The sequence below is a fragment of the Ciconia boyciana genome, chromosome 3 (assembly GCF_034638445.1).
Source record: "Ciconia boyciana chromosome 3, ASM3463844v1, whole genome shotgun sequence".
In the NCBI taxonomy this organism is placed as follows: domain Eukaryota; kingdom Metazoa; phylum Chordata; class Aves; order Ciconiiformes; family Ciconiidae; genus Ciconia; species Ciconia boyciana.
The window spans coordinates 41,846,426-41,861,142 of NC_132936.1; the positions used below are offsets into that span (position 1 = coordinate 41,846,426).

Genomic DNA, 14,717 nt, shown 5'->3' on the forward strand with positions numbered 1-14,717 from the left:
CTCTCTTCTCTATGGGAGGCAATATACCTGTAGTAGACAGTGACCTATTTTACACTCTTATTAAGATAATCTCATTAGGATCTGAGAACATTTCTTCCTTGAGGAGTAAATCAAGATACAGCTTCAGTTCTTCAGGAAAAAGCAAGATCCAATGTATTTTCCTCTAGAGAAAAGTGAAAGTAAGTGGCTGAAGTAATGGAGCCAGATTCACATGGTCTTTCCTGGGTCCAAGGGGTGACACCCTCAAGGAACGGCGCTGGTGGGTTTGGCAGACTGGGCTAACACTAACATTATTACCAGATTTCATGAAATTCTGGGACAGTCTGTTCTCTCCATCCCTTATGGTATTCTTAGGTCTGCAAAGAGGATGGCAGATCAGAGAAGGGATGTCAGAACAGATCCTGTCTCAGGAAATATTGCTGAGATGTGGCTGTGGCATAATCTCTTGTGGTTACTTGCGTCATTGGCAACATTTTGACCGGGGGCTGTGGCTGCGACTGACCCCAAACCTCCTACCCTGAGCAGAGGTGTCTGCTGCCCCGGGAAGCCTGGCAGCCAGTGGCTGGGGCAGAGACACACAGGGTGCCCGTTCCCTCTCTGCTTATATCAGGCCTGGGTAATGCCTTCACCCCTTCTCCAGTGCAGAGACTGTGGAGTCTCCCCCCCACCCTCTGAAACTACCATGCACTTCATTTCGTCAGATACTCACTCTACAGCTCACACTGTGCTGCGGTGCAGCTGATCCACAGCCTCTCCTACCACTGACGCAAGGCAAGAGAGGGTGTGGAGCTTGCTGAGCCTGTTTTCAGCAGGACTTTTAATTAGAAAGTAATGAAAGTGATGAAAATTCCCTCATCCCTGCCAGCCGTGCCATGGCACTCGGCTCTGGGTTCCCCATCCCTGGGTGGACACTGGTGGGCAGCTTGTGTGGTGCCTCCCATCCTGCACCGACCATGCTGCACAGCCTTCATGTCATGCTGGGCAGGGGAATGGCAGGAGCCACATTCTTCTCCATCTGCCTGTAAAATTATGGCTGGGCAAGGCCCTGATGAAACGCTGCCCAAGGCAGAAGGACTGGGAGAGAGCAGTGGAGGCAGCCCAACTCCCTGCAGGGGACAAAGCCTTGGCGGGCAGGACACGGGAATGGCAAAGGTGTATTGATACTACTAAAGAGCTGTGAGAAGTGTAAAGGTCTTATTAAAGACCTATGCCTAAATATTTGACTAGGTTTTGTTTCTCCCTCTGTTTTATGACCAGTTAGTGATTTAGGTTCATACCACATCAGCATCTTGTTAAAGGCAGAAGCCTGCTGGGGGGTGCTGGGTCAGGGAACGGGGGAGAGGCAGGAAGGGGCTGGGGAATGTATGCACAAACATAGAGAAGGTTTCTGCAGAGAAAAAGTGGGGCAGAGGCAAAGAGAGCTTGGATCTGCAACAGAAGCTATGGATTGGGTGAGACTGAGGAGAAAAGAGGCTGGATAGTCAGGGGGGTGGGGAGGGGAAACACTGGGTAAGGCCAGAGGGGAAAATGTCAGAAGGAGCAGAGAGGAGACATCAGACTCAAACGGTGCCTCATCATTGTGTGGGATGACTCCTGGGGCATGGACATTCTGGACAGTCCTGCATGAGTAGGGCTGTCCCGTCACCACAGAATGGTGTGGGACAGAGATGCTGCCCAGCCCCTGGAGATGCATGAGCCTTGCTGGGCTAAAGAACCTCCCAGGCTGTGTCCCAAAGAAGGAAAGAGGTTTCAGGGCAGGGCGTTCACACAAAGTTCACCCGTAACGTGCTTTTGACTTGCAAATGAATTGGGAAGTCCTTCTCAGCAAGCAGGAGATGCTGGTGGACAGGTGGTGCAGCAGGTCTGGGTGAAGACTGAGAGGTAGTCCAGAGCCCAGAGGAATGCTTTGCGGGAGGAGGAAAAATGAGGTAGCTAAATGGGGAGAAAAACCACCCAGCACCTGAGGGAGGAGAGAGCAAATTTGCAATGGGAGGGACCTGCTCTTATCCAGCGACATGCACTGCAGGACACATGATCCACTGTGTAACATACTAATTCCCAGGGATAATGCAGGATAGAAACCCACTAATTTGTACTCAGATTGTGAGAGTTACAAAGTTGTGAGCTATAAACAAGCCACTAAAAACTGAGGAAAATTAATCACAAAATGTATTTTATCTTGGCATTTGGCAAGCCCTTGTTTGCTTGTAATTATGTTGGGTCATGTGTCCTTATGATTAGTAGGTTTAAAGATGGTGAAGAAAGGTGACTGACCCATTGCTATTATAGGTGGTTAAATCTATGAACAGAAATGGGGAAAGAGCCCTATTTTTGACGTTCACGTCACAAAGTCTGAGAAACAGTGGGATTTGGAGCTGTTCTACCATCTTATTTTTGAGTGATACAGAAAATTCAACGAGAACTCCATTTTAATCCAGTATTACTTGACTACAGATCAAACTCAGAATGCAAAACACGCAGAGGCAGGAGACATATATACACCCTTTAAATTTTGCACTTCCTTTGTTCTTTGCCTGGACATAAACACTGGCAAAAGAAAAAAAAATGAAACAAACCTACACATATTGATTATTCACAGAAATGTCATGCCACCTGAGGTCTTGGCACCGCACCTGATGTTGCAAAAATGAAAGTGCCCCTATGTGGCAAAAATTGCATCCAGTGGGTGGGTGTTTGTTGGGTTTTGTGTTATACGGGTTGAAATGAAGGGTCAGAGGGAGCAGAAGGAGCATGACTGAGGATCCGTCCTGCCAGCTGAGGAGGAGGCAGGCACGGTGCTGGGGCTCAGCTAAGTGAAAAAGAGAAATGGATGAAAGGAAGGGGAGCAACTAATGGGGCAAAGCAGAATGTGCTGAAAGGTTTCATGTCTGCCCCAGTCTTCGAAGAAAAGTTGACTCGTAAGCAGGTGTCAGCACAGTGCAGATCAGGGAAGGGCACATTAAGGAATATTTAGATAAACTGGAGGTATTTAAGTCAGCAGAGGCTGATGGCACTTCCCCAGGAGCACTGGGAGTACCAGCTGTTACAGTCTCTGAGCTGTAAACAGGTACCTCCGAGGACTCCTCACAGATGGGTGATACCCCTGAGAGAGGGTGACAGTGAACACAAAACCTGGTTTTAAGCAGGGGACAAAAGAAGGATGTTGGAGTTTTGACGTTTGGAAAGAAACTGGGACAAACTCGTGATCCATTTGTCTGCCCCCCCCAGGATAACGAGATTATAAAGATCACTCAATGTGAATCTTTGCAGTAATTGACGTCAAACCAGTCTAATGTCCTTTCTGACAGTGTAACTGGCCACCTCAGTGTAAGCAGGAGAAAAAGCAGATTTGAAGGAGTTTTTAAATATTTCATTACTAAACTAGGGAAATATGATTGAGGTGAAACTGTGACTTTGAGCATGGTTGAAAGACCATGGTTAGAGTAACTGCCATTACTTTGCTGTCAAGAGACATTAAATGACATCTCACAGATTTCATCCTGGAAACTACTAGTCAATATTTTCAATACTAGTATAGATGAAAGAACTATAAAACTAACTCGTGCATGACAGCATGCTTGAAAGAGAAACAGACAATTTGGGGTCTAGGATCAGAATTCAAAGCAGCCTCAACATGTTGGAGAAATGCTCTGATGTCAGTAAGATGAAATGCAGTAAAACAGAATACAAAGAACTGCATGGAGTACAGAAAAATAATTGTACATAGTAACTAGCTAATTATCAGTACTATACTTGTCTTAGCTCCTTATTTACAGCAATGAAAGCACTCTGTCTTTATAAGGGCAATCAAAAACATCAGCAACTAAGGAATTTGTTTGCACTACAAAAAATACAGAATTGTAACAATTCTGCTGTTGGGACGATGTTAAGAAATATTCATACTGGCACAAGTCCAGGGACAGATTTAAAGTAAATGGACTGAACAGTAACATCCAGGAAAGCCAACCAGGCTTTCGCCCAGAAGAAAGCCAAGTAAGAAACTGTTGAACCAGCATTTAAATTTGTCCCTGGTGTCACAGGAGTGGAAGGTGACAATTTTCCACTTCTTTGGAAAAAGAGCTCCAAGTGGAATCTGAGAAACTACAGACTGCTCCACTGGACAAATTAGCTACAACCATAGTAAAAAACACCCATGGTAGACACCAGATAAATATAGTATATATTGAAGAAGAGCAAGAGACAGTATGACTTTTCTTGAGGGATATTATGTACTATAAGTATAATAGACTTCTCTAAAAAGTTAATGACCTTGTAGATGAGGGTGATCAAGATGACACAGTGTACCTCAATTTACAAAAAGGTGCTGGCAGGTCCTTTCCAGAGGCTTGTAAAGAAACCTACCGGTCAGAAAGAGGGAAGTTCCCTTCATGTGAATGGTTGCAAAATAAGAAACAAAAGGAATAATGGAGAGTTTTCACTTTGAATAAAGGTTTTCAGTATAGTCCCATAGGAATCTATGATAGGATCTCTTTTGTTCAATAAATTTATAAATTATTTGAGAGAAAAGAATAATTACTGGCAACAATGTTTACTGAGGATATGTAACCATTCAAGGTAGTCAAAATCAGAACTGGGAGTGGAGAATTACAGCAGGACCTCATGATGCCAAGTGACTTCAGATAAAATGACGGCAGAAATTCAGTGTTAGTAAATTCAGAATAGTGTACATTGTTCTGTACTTTGTATTTCTGCATTTTTTCAATGTACTTTCAGAAACAATGTTAAGACAGTGATGGCCTCCAAATCAGCTGTTACTGCTTAGGAAGGCGGTCTCAGTGTTGTTGTGGCTATTTCTTTGTAAACATCAGCTTAATGCTCCACAGGGCTCAAAAAACCAAACAGGAGGTTAGGTGTTATTGGGAATGGAAGAGCAAATCAAACAGAAAGCATTTCAAGGCTATTAGTAACACCAAGGCATGCCCACATCTCACGTATCCAATAGCCATAGCTGGAAAAAATGGAGCAGAGCAAGAGGAGAGAGAACTCGGAGGTGGAGAGGGCTTCCAGGCAGCCTGATCAGGGCTCACCAGGTGGGAAGGGAGACAACAGCCGAGTGATACGGTGCAATGATATGAAATCAGGAGTGGCATGGTGATGGCGAACAGGAATTTGTTGCTCCAGACTTTTCACAACACATAACAAGGAGAAGAAATTTGAAAGGAAGCACATAAACACGGCGTGTCATCACACTGTGAAATTCACTCTCACTGAAAGCTGCAAGTGCTAAAAACACAAGTGAGTTTGGAAGATGACTGGACAGTTTATAGAAGAAAGACTAGCAGGAGCATTTCAAATGTGAATCCAACCCCTGATTCAGGAAATCAAACCGTTTATATGTACTCAGGAGGGAGGAAACTGCTTTGCAGTATCTTTGGGTTTGTTTGGGGGTTTTTTTTGCTGGGCTGCAGATAGGTTTTTAGGGTCTGTTATGCCTTCTCACACCAGCTTATAAAACACATTGGAGTAATGGTGGGCTAGAAGGCAATATGAAGCTGCAGATCCTGAGCAAGCTACATGGTGGCAACGTTGACTGGAGATGTTATCATCAGTGGCACAGTGAAGTGGCACAGTACATGGGTGTATGAACATAGCTACAGAAGTACCAGTAGAGACAATGTTCTGCCATGAATAACCTGAATAAAGAGAGGAAGCTATGTGAAGTGTAGACCCAAAATAAGTTCTAGAAAGGATGAAAGGAGGCTGGTGATAATTATGAGAGTAGAAAATATAATTTTCAAAGCATCACCATTTGCAATGATGAGCAGAAAGAGGACACTTTTGTCTGGGTTGTGAGAAAAAAACACAAGACTTCCAAGAAAAGTTGTCACGCAGGATTGAAGTTACTTGAAAGAACAACAGGGGTGAAAAGGAACAATAAGAGAAATAGCAAAGCAATAATGAAAAATAAGTTAATGTATAACAAGATAAAGAAGATGAGTGCTGTTGGATGGAAGAAAAGGATTTCTGGCAAGTGGAAGAAGAGGTAAGACAGGCAGCAGCAACAGCTGCCAGAGGAGAGAAGGAAGTTACAGAATAACATAGAGTTAAAAGCAACTGGAGAAAATATGGCAGAACTGTGTGACAGGGGAAATGGCTGTGCCTAGGGTCAAATAAATGAGGCAGGTGAAGCAGAGGGCAGAGAAAGTCTGGGACAAAAAAGAGAAAGAGCAAGTTGGAGAAGAGGATGAACCTTGAACGGGAGAAAGAAAAGGAATGAAGGGGATGGAGGTGAAAGGAGGAAAGGGAAAGTCAAGTTACCAACAGGGGAGATGCAGAGACTCCAATTGCATTGGCCTGAAGCCCGCTCTGCGCTTCTAATTGCTCTCCTGATACCCAGCACTGTTGGTGCATATGGTGTCAAGGCACAACGCAAACTGCTGATCTTAAAAAGCAGTGCCTTGGGAGCTGCGGGTGCTCAGCGCTCCACTGGATATGGCTTGCTGTTGATAATGTGCTCCTATAGGCAATGCTTTCAACGGGCATTTTATGGGCTTATCGTGCACTCTGAAGATCTGATCTAAAGACAGCTTGCATTAGTAAGCTTTGTCCATGCAAATAAATGCTTTCAGGATCAATCCTGAAGATAAGATACAAGAGCAAAACTCTAGGCCAAGAGAACAGTTTAAGGATTGCTGGGAGGTAAAGGAAGAAATCCTGTTAGGGATGAATTTATAAGGCCAAAGAAAGCATTTGGAAGGCAAGAAGGTAGGAGCTGCCCTATGTGTAGGAGGCAGCCTTGGTGAGGGTACCAGGATAGCCATGTGTGATTTACAGAGAGAGCACACAGAGAGCTCACACACAACGTGGCTGGGGTATGGAGGAGCTGACAACACAGAAGTCCTATCCAAATTCAACAAAAGCAAGGGAAGGTAACTTTAATGTTGCGAATGTTCAGTATGACACTGAACCTTTGAGAAAGGACCGGGAAGGAACCATGGTCATAATGATGCAGGGTGGCTCCCATCACTTAAGAAGAGTGTCACTAATTGTAATAACATCTGAAAATGTCATAAAGAGAAAGGTCTTTGTCCATGAAAGAGACCTTGTGCTAACAAGCCCAGGGCTTATTGTAGAGGATGTCATTCAACTGCTGTAAAAGATAGCTCTTACTGACAGAAACATGGACAGGGAGCTCTAGAGGAGCAGAAAATGAGTTGCTATTTGGAGAACAGAGTGAGGCAAAATGATTATAACACAGCCAGGGAATGCTAGGGACATGCCTAAAAACATGAAGAGGGTCTCTTAGCTAAAATTAAAGAAACATGATCCATAAATCTTGTACAGTGAAATCTCTTCTGCTGAGAGTTGTTTGTCTGAAAGGTGGTTATAATGCTGTCCAGGGAGATTTTAGTGTTAAAAGAGATTTTTTTTTTTCCCAGCAGTTAGCTCTGGCAGAACAACCTGGGCTCAGCTCCAGGCCAGTTCTTTTCCTATTGCTCATCCTCTCTAGCAGATTCTGCAAGTCTAATTAGCAACACAGGCTTTGGACCTTTTGTTGGCATAACGCTGTTGTGACCTTAGTGACCCTTTGTACCTTTCTAGTGACCCCCATGCAGCCTGGTGGCTTTCCAAGAGCCGGAGCAGTTGGGAAAGCAGCAGACAGCCCTCTTGCCGGTGCTCCGGATCTCAGCTCCTTCCTGTAGGAGTTTTGGCACCGTGGATTTAGCAGGAGTAAAAAGCTTTGCAAACCCTGCAGGATTTGCACACATCTGACTGCAAACTGCAAACAGGTCTGCAAGCTGAGAAAGGTTTTATTTTTATAGTGCTGCTCTTTCAAGTGAAATTCCTTTGAGGTGATTTGTCCTGGAGATTAGCAAAAATAAGTAGATGAGTCTTTGAGTGGCACACAGACATTTTTACAGTGAATTACAATATTGGAGGGCTCTGTAATAAGTCCCATGCAATAAAGCTATCTACTTTGCTGCTTTCATTGTGACTGTATGGACTTTGACCTACACTTATTTGTAATTTTCTTGTCACACTCTGCACTGTGTCCCAAAGCCTCATCAGCTTTATTTCAGGAATTATTTGGGACCTTTTGCAAAATTCCTGTCGTGCAAAGCCAGTCCCCAAAGGACCATGCTGCATGCATGAATTCTCATGGGGAAAACCATGCCTGTCTGCTCACCCTTCAATGTTGTTCTGTCTCATGATAGAATGGCTACCTTGGGGTACCTGCAGTGCCAAAAATTGTGACAGAGAATGTGTCTGACCCTGCAGCCCCCCATTCACCATATCAGCAGGAGTGCAAAGGCTGTGGGATCAGCTGGATATGGGCAGGTGAAAGGACAAGCCCTGAGGCTGAAAACTGCAAAGCAAATGGTGAGGTTTTATTTGAAAGCAGAGTTCAGAGCAAGTGAGTCTCCTTGGAAGAAACTTACACTTGCAGAACACCACCATCCAAAGAAACAAGCTAAAAGCCTGTGTATTTCCACCATCAACTGCGCCATAAGAATCAGGAGCAAAGCTGGACACGTCTGTCAGGGACAGCAGGATGCTGGCAGCATGCCCAAGGTGGCAGGTCTCTACAGCAGGTGCCTGCACTGCCTGCCAGCACCGGTGGCTGGCACTGAGCCCTGGCAGTAGGGCAAGCGGATGGTCTTGTGCCCCTAAACAGCTTCTGGAGGCTAGGGAGGCCATGGGTGCAAATTAAGCCACCCTGAGCATCCTGTGGTGATGTGGAGCCAGCCTTTTCCACTTCGAATAGATTTCCCCCATCAGCCTCCAGTGAGGTGTGTGGGACTCTTCAGAAGACAAAGACTGCAGTGAAGGGATGGATTTGCATCCTGGTCTTTACCATAAGCCTTATGGAGCAAGAGATAACAGTGCTCAGAGAGGAGTAACAAAGTCAATTGCTATAACATCTTCTGCATAATGGATATTCAGGGCTGAGTCTTGAAGGGAGGGGAAACAGAGTCAATAACAAAATGTTCAGGAGCAATCTCCACTGCAAGCTTTTTCTGATGTTATACAGCATCCCCTCTTGCTCTGTTTTTCTTCCAGGATCTAATTCTGTGATGGAAAAAGGCCTTGACTTGGACTGAAATGCAAATGAACCATGCCTACTTCAAAACTGTCTCATATGATCAGCATCTTATTGTATAGGGAACTACATATAAGCACAAAGAGGACTGGCTGTACCTCTAAGATGAGGTGTCCCGCCATACACAGATGCCCAGTCATGTTGGGTAAACATGATCTCTCACTATGGAGCTGCAATGGAGACCATGACCACAATCCTAGGAGGTCAACAGGAGTAACTCTGTATACGGTACCTACATGAGGACTGTACAAATACTGCACCGAGTCCTAATGTCAACCCTACAAAAGCAGTGAAGGGACAGAGGAAAACAAGCAAATGACTGAGTCAAGGTTTGGGAAACATCCTATACTGAGAAATATAAGCAGCTTGATCTTCTGAATATATAAGTGGAGATGAAGAGGGAACTTGATCAACCTGCAAGTACCTGGATGGAGAAGAGACAAACTAGCATAGAACAGGAGAAAATGGATGGAAGCTGAAGTTAAAAAATACTTGCGATCCTATTCTGAATTTATTTGACACTGAAGGTAATTATCATAAATTAGGTGTTCAGTGTACAATTCATACAGAAGGCTTTGTTGTTTGTGCTTAGCAGGAAATCAAACAGATGACCATAATCATTCTTTTTTACCTTACAAGTTATAAGGCTGTTAAAACCATTGGTCTCTTGTGGCCTATCCCATCACGGGGGAAAGTGAGCACTGTACTGGGCACCATGCTGCTGATGGACAACCCTATGGCTGTGTGCCAGTGTTGCTCCTCTCTCCCAATCAGCCCTCCTCAGCGTCAGTACTGCTCTACTGAGGCAGAAATAGGCCAGAAATGACCTCCCAGGCCAGCGTGGGCAAGCTGGGAGGGTGGTGGACACAGCTTCTCAGAGCTGTGACACCTTGGGGCTTTCTAATGGGCTTGTCCTGGCACAATTACGCTGTATATACAGAGCACGGGTGAAGAGGCAGTTCCTACATGAACTGAATAGGTATTTCTTTTCCACTTTCACATATTTTTAACACTCTGCTGCTCTGATTTGTTATATCTTCACTTAATTCCACTAACACTGTTAAGTGTTTGGTGCAATGGGAGTTTTTGTTGAAGATGCTAAACAAGAACATGGCTGTGTGTACGCATTCCTCTCTGCTGGATGCTTCTCAGCTCAAATGATGGTACCTTGCTTCTCACGCCTTTATTTTGCTACAGCCAGCATATCACCTCCGCTGCCATTGTCATGAAGCCTCAATGAAAATAGAGGTTTGGTGGCTGTCTTGCATTCATACTGTCTCTGGTAACGCATCCCCTGGGGCTGATCATGAACAGAGCCACTGCATCCATTTTGCCAGTTATACCTCCATGAAGGTATATACCTCACTGCTAAAGCCATTTCCTATGTATAAAATGGCTCATGGACCCCCAAGTGCCAACCGGGACACTGCAGTCACTCTGTAACGTAGCCTTGACTTGCTACAAGGGGCTACAGGAAAACAAAAAGGCACTGCACTTTCCATCCCTTTCACCTTTCAGTTATTTTTCCTGAAGGCTAACAGGAGTGGTTTGAATTCCTCAGGACTGTCACATTGCTGCATCTGCATCCCCATACACTTTACGGTATTGATGGTCATATGGAGTCATTACAGAACAGAAACAGTGACTCTGGCAAAGCAGAAACAAAGTAGGTTCAGCCTGTCACAAGCAGAAGTGCACAACATTTGAACAGAAAACTAAATGTGCCAGCTTTATTCTCCAAAAAAAAACCCAAAGGATTTTGCCTCCAGATGTACCTTGTTATGTGCCTGAGTATAAAAATCCTCATACAAAATTCCAAACATTCCCTAAATATAAAGTAAGTAATCAGAACTCAGTTGTAGCAAAAAAATCTTCCTCAACTCAAAAACCTCCTAAAATGGCTGTCTACAAGATAGTGGGAGAAAAATGTCACATAGTCTTTTTGTAAGAGACAGAGGGAGAAAGAGAAGGATAGACAATATTTTAAATAATTCTTAATAGCTTAATTCAATACACTGGATGCTCTTTCTGTTCCCTCTGATAACTGACCATAGCCTTGAAGTTTGCCAAGAGATTTTAATTTTTTCCTCTCAAAAGCTCTGTAAAACAAATGGTATGGGAATAATAAAATAAATTCCGAATGTTTTCATTTCAGATCTCAAGTCAGTCTAATCTTCAGTGAATGCAACAATCCTCATGGACCTAAATTTCCCCTCCACTTTCATGTAAGTACTCTACCACATTTTAACCACAATAAATGTAAGCAAATGCTTCTTTTTTTGCACCCTTTCAAACTCTGAGATACTTCACAAACCCTTTTTTTTTGGGGGGGGAGCAATGATTTTCACTGTAGAAAAATGCATTAAAACTTATTCATTGGCAAAAACAGCAACAGAAAATATTTTTGACTGAGAGATCACAATCTGCAAACGCAAACTCTAATTATCTGTTAGTCATTATATCTTCACCTGAAACACTACATTTGTCCAAACTGTAGCTATTTGAATGTAAAAAAATGAGACTCACCTGCCTTTCTTGTATATCTCATGTATTTCTTTTCCTTGTCGGTGGGCTCTGCATTCAGTGGATAAAACCCATCCCCACAACAGGAGTAAGATGCTAAAATGCATTTTATGGACAGTCAACATGTTACCTGAAGGTTCTGTATCCAGAAATAGTCCATACAAGAAGAAGAAAACCAAAATGTAGATCCTATTCCTCTTTTTAAGACATTATCGGTCTGATCGTTATTGGAAGGATGTTTACTCATACAAAAAATCATCCTGCAGTATTTAATCTGGACAGTGGGGAAAGCAATTTCCACTAAACCTATAAATCCTTCTACGTCAGATGGCAGGGATTTTCTAGCAGTGTTGAATTCACGTATTCTCAGAGAACAATTATTTTTTGTCCAAACAGGCTATTTTATTAATTGGTTTAAATTGAATCCTTTTCAAGTACCTGTGGGATATGGCATATATATATTTCTGCCTGGTTAACCAAAGTAGTGCAGTTCATCAGGCAGGTGTCATTAGTCGTTCTTTAATCACCAAACTTATCTGTGTAGCAGTGATGTTTGTTACAGGCATTGCAATAGATTGAAAAGTGTTAATAAACTGCATCAGTGTCCAGCAAAAACTCATTTCCATTTAGTGCTACAAACAGTATTTTGATCCTGTGTGTTTTTCTACGTTACTTTAATATACAGTGGTACTGTGGCAGGAGTGGTCGATGCTTTCAAGACTTATGTCACGTACCTCACTGCTCTGCTGAGCAGGGTCTCTGGAAAGTATCCCAGTGTGCAAAGGAAGGCGGGGAGGGCAGCATGGGGGAGATAGCTCTCCTCTCTGCACAGGGCTCTTTGGAGGGATCCTGCTGAAGCAGAGCAGCAAATGCCAGAGCTGCAGGAGAGCTTGGGGGGCTGGTGTGCTGGGTCTCATGTGGCTGACAAAATCCTCATCGGTGCTAAAGAAAATAAACCAGCATGGGCAAAAAGACATCGTCAAGCCAGCCACATTGGTGATCTCATTGGAGTTCACCACATCCCTGCATAACCCACAGCTCCGTGTTTACTCTCCTTCTCCTCTATGCCTCCCCCAAGGCCTTGCAGCTCTGGTCCCACTTGTGCCTTATCAGGGAGACGTTGCCCCGTGCTCTGCAGACTCCACCAGCCTTGTCCCATCCCTTTGCTGACAAGACTCTTCTTCCTCTGCCTGTTACCCATGGATTTCTATTTTAGAGCAGTTTGTCAAGTCACCCATCTCTTTTCATGAAAGCTCTTTGTAAAAACCCTGGGGAGCAGATCTCTACCTGGTCTCAGCTACCATGGCTTTATTGACTACAGTGAGCATTTACACTGCCTCGGGATCCACAGGAACAACACATTGAAAGCCACTCAAATTTCATTCCATCAACCAAGATTCAATTTAATGATTTGCTGGGCTAAAACATTTCCTACACAAAGTCACGCAGGCTTCAAGTGATGGGCTATCAGTCACCAGCAGTTTGTTGCAATGGTTAATCGCTGTTGATGGTCAAAGAAGTTGTACCCATCTTATCTTTGAAAATGATCTGCATTCAGTTTCCACTGATTCAAGTATCCTTCTCAAGGAGGATAAAAAGTACCTTAGTAACTGTTCTTTTCACCTGTGGCGATATTAGATATACTCTTCTCAGTCTTTGCAGTAATCTACATAAAGTTTTATGACAACTTTCATCAAAGGAACATTTTCTTCTCTTTGAAATACATTTTTGTTAGTTCATACACATTTTTAAAAAATGCTAGTCCCTTGCTTATGCACCCGAGGAGCAATGGGGATCGTCAAGCAATGGATAACTATGAATTCACTTAGCTGCCCTGGAAAAGCTGGAGGTCCCTTGGTACACATGAGAGGAGGGAAACATTCGTTCTCTCACTAACAGAGGGAATTTACTAAAAGAAGATACAGAGAAGGCAAAAAAAAGTTCCCTTTTTTTTGCATTGTTGTTCATAGAAAAGTTCAAATATGAGCAATTCAAAGAAAAATCCTGGAACAAATCATTGGACAACTTCTAGACTCCCAGAAGAAAATGACTAGATGAGGAACAGACATGGACTCATCAAGGACAAACATGTTGAGCAAACTTAATTTCTTTCCCTGACAGGCCAACAGACTTCACAGCTTGAGGAGAAGCAGTAGATTTAGATAAGCTTGCAACACCATCTCACATGACATTCTCGTAAGCAAGACAGGGAAGCGTGGTCTTGATGAAATATTGGTAGGATTGATGTAAAATATTGCTACCGTTAGCTTGGTTTATCTTGCTGTACTCCAAAGGCAGTTATCTGTGACTCACTACCAATGTGCAAGAAAGTAGCAAGTTTTGCAAATGATCTGCAAGGAAACTGTGAACCAACTGGTTGGTTAACCCAAAGAGAAGGCTTGACAAGGGTAGAAATGGCACATTATGTCTTTAGGTATGTAACAGTTACTTCAGAGAGAAAAATACTCTGTTCCAAATGGAATGGCCACGGTATACAGAACAAAAAGTAATGGCCTGAGAGATTAGTAAGGGAAAAATGAGGTTAGAGACTAGATTGGATACTAGGAAAATTTTCTAACAATAAGGACAGTGAAGCATTGCAGTAGATTACATGGGAAGAGTTTCCAATTGCCATCATTAGAAGTCATTAAGACAGGTATAGCTCATCCTGTCTTAGGACACCATGCCACCTCCAGCTCCTGCTCAGCTCAGGGGCCTGCTCGGCACCCACCAGCTGGCTCTGCTTTCCCTGCTCCAGGGCTTTATCACTTCAGTCACTTCGTTCCTCAGAGTTCAATGAGACCTTGTGCTTTTACTTCGTTACTGAGGCCATCTAAATGCAAGTTTTCCCAGGCTGCTTGGGACTCTAATCCTGTATTTCCTGGGTTTTCATTAACAAAAGATGATAAGAAATGTCACAAAAGTAAACATTTTATTCCATTTGACCCAACCATATTATTATAATAGACAAGTTTCATAAAATAAACGAGTTTTGAACCAACCAAAGATACACTTTTTCCATTTGACCACAGAAAAGTCAACTATTTGCCCGATTCTATTTATAACCCATCTATCTCCAAAATGAGAGCATAGTCAGAAGAAAAAATTGAGACTTTTTTTTGCCCTTAAG

General features: G+C 43.3%; 1 protein-coding gene across 2 annotated transcripts in view; it reads right to left on the reverse strand.

The window, feature by feature from the left end:
• Nucleotides 1-11,712, reverse strand: part of LOC140648946 (gamma-aminobutyric acid receptor subunit rho-1) — a 33,149-nt gene extending 21,437 nt beyond the window's left edge. For both annotated transcript variants that reach the window (XM_072855455.1, XM_072855453.1), the window contains exon 1: nucleotides 11,591-11,712. In XM_072855455.1, the coding sequence (XP_072711556.1) occupies nucleotides 11,591-11,712 (122 nt within the window). The remainder of the gene's footprint in view (nucleotides 1-11,590) is intronic.
• Between the last annotated feature and the right edge of the window lie 3,005 nt (nucleotides 11,713-14,717).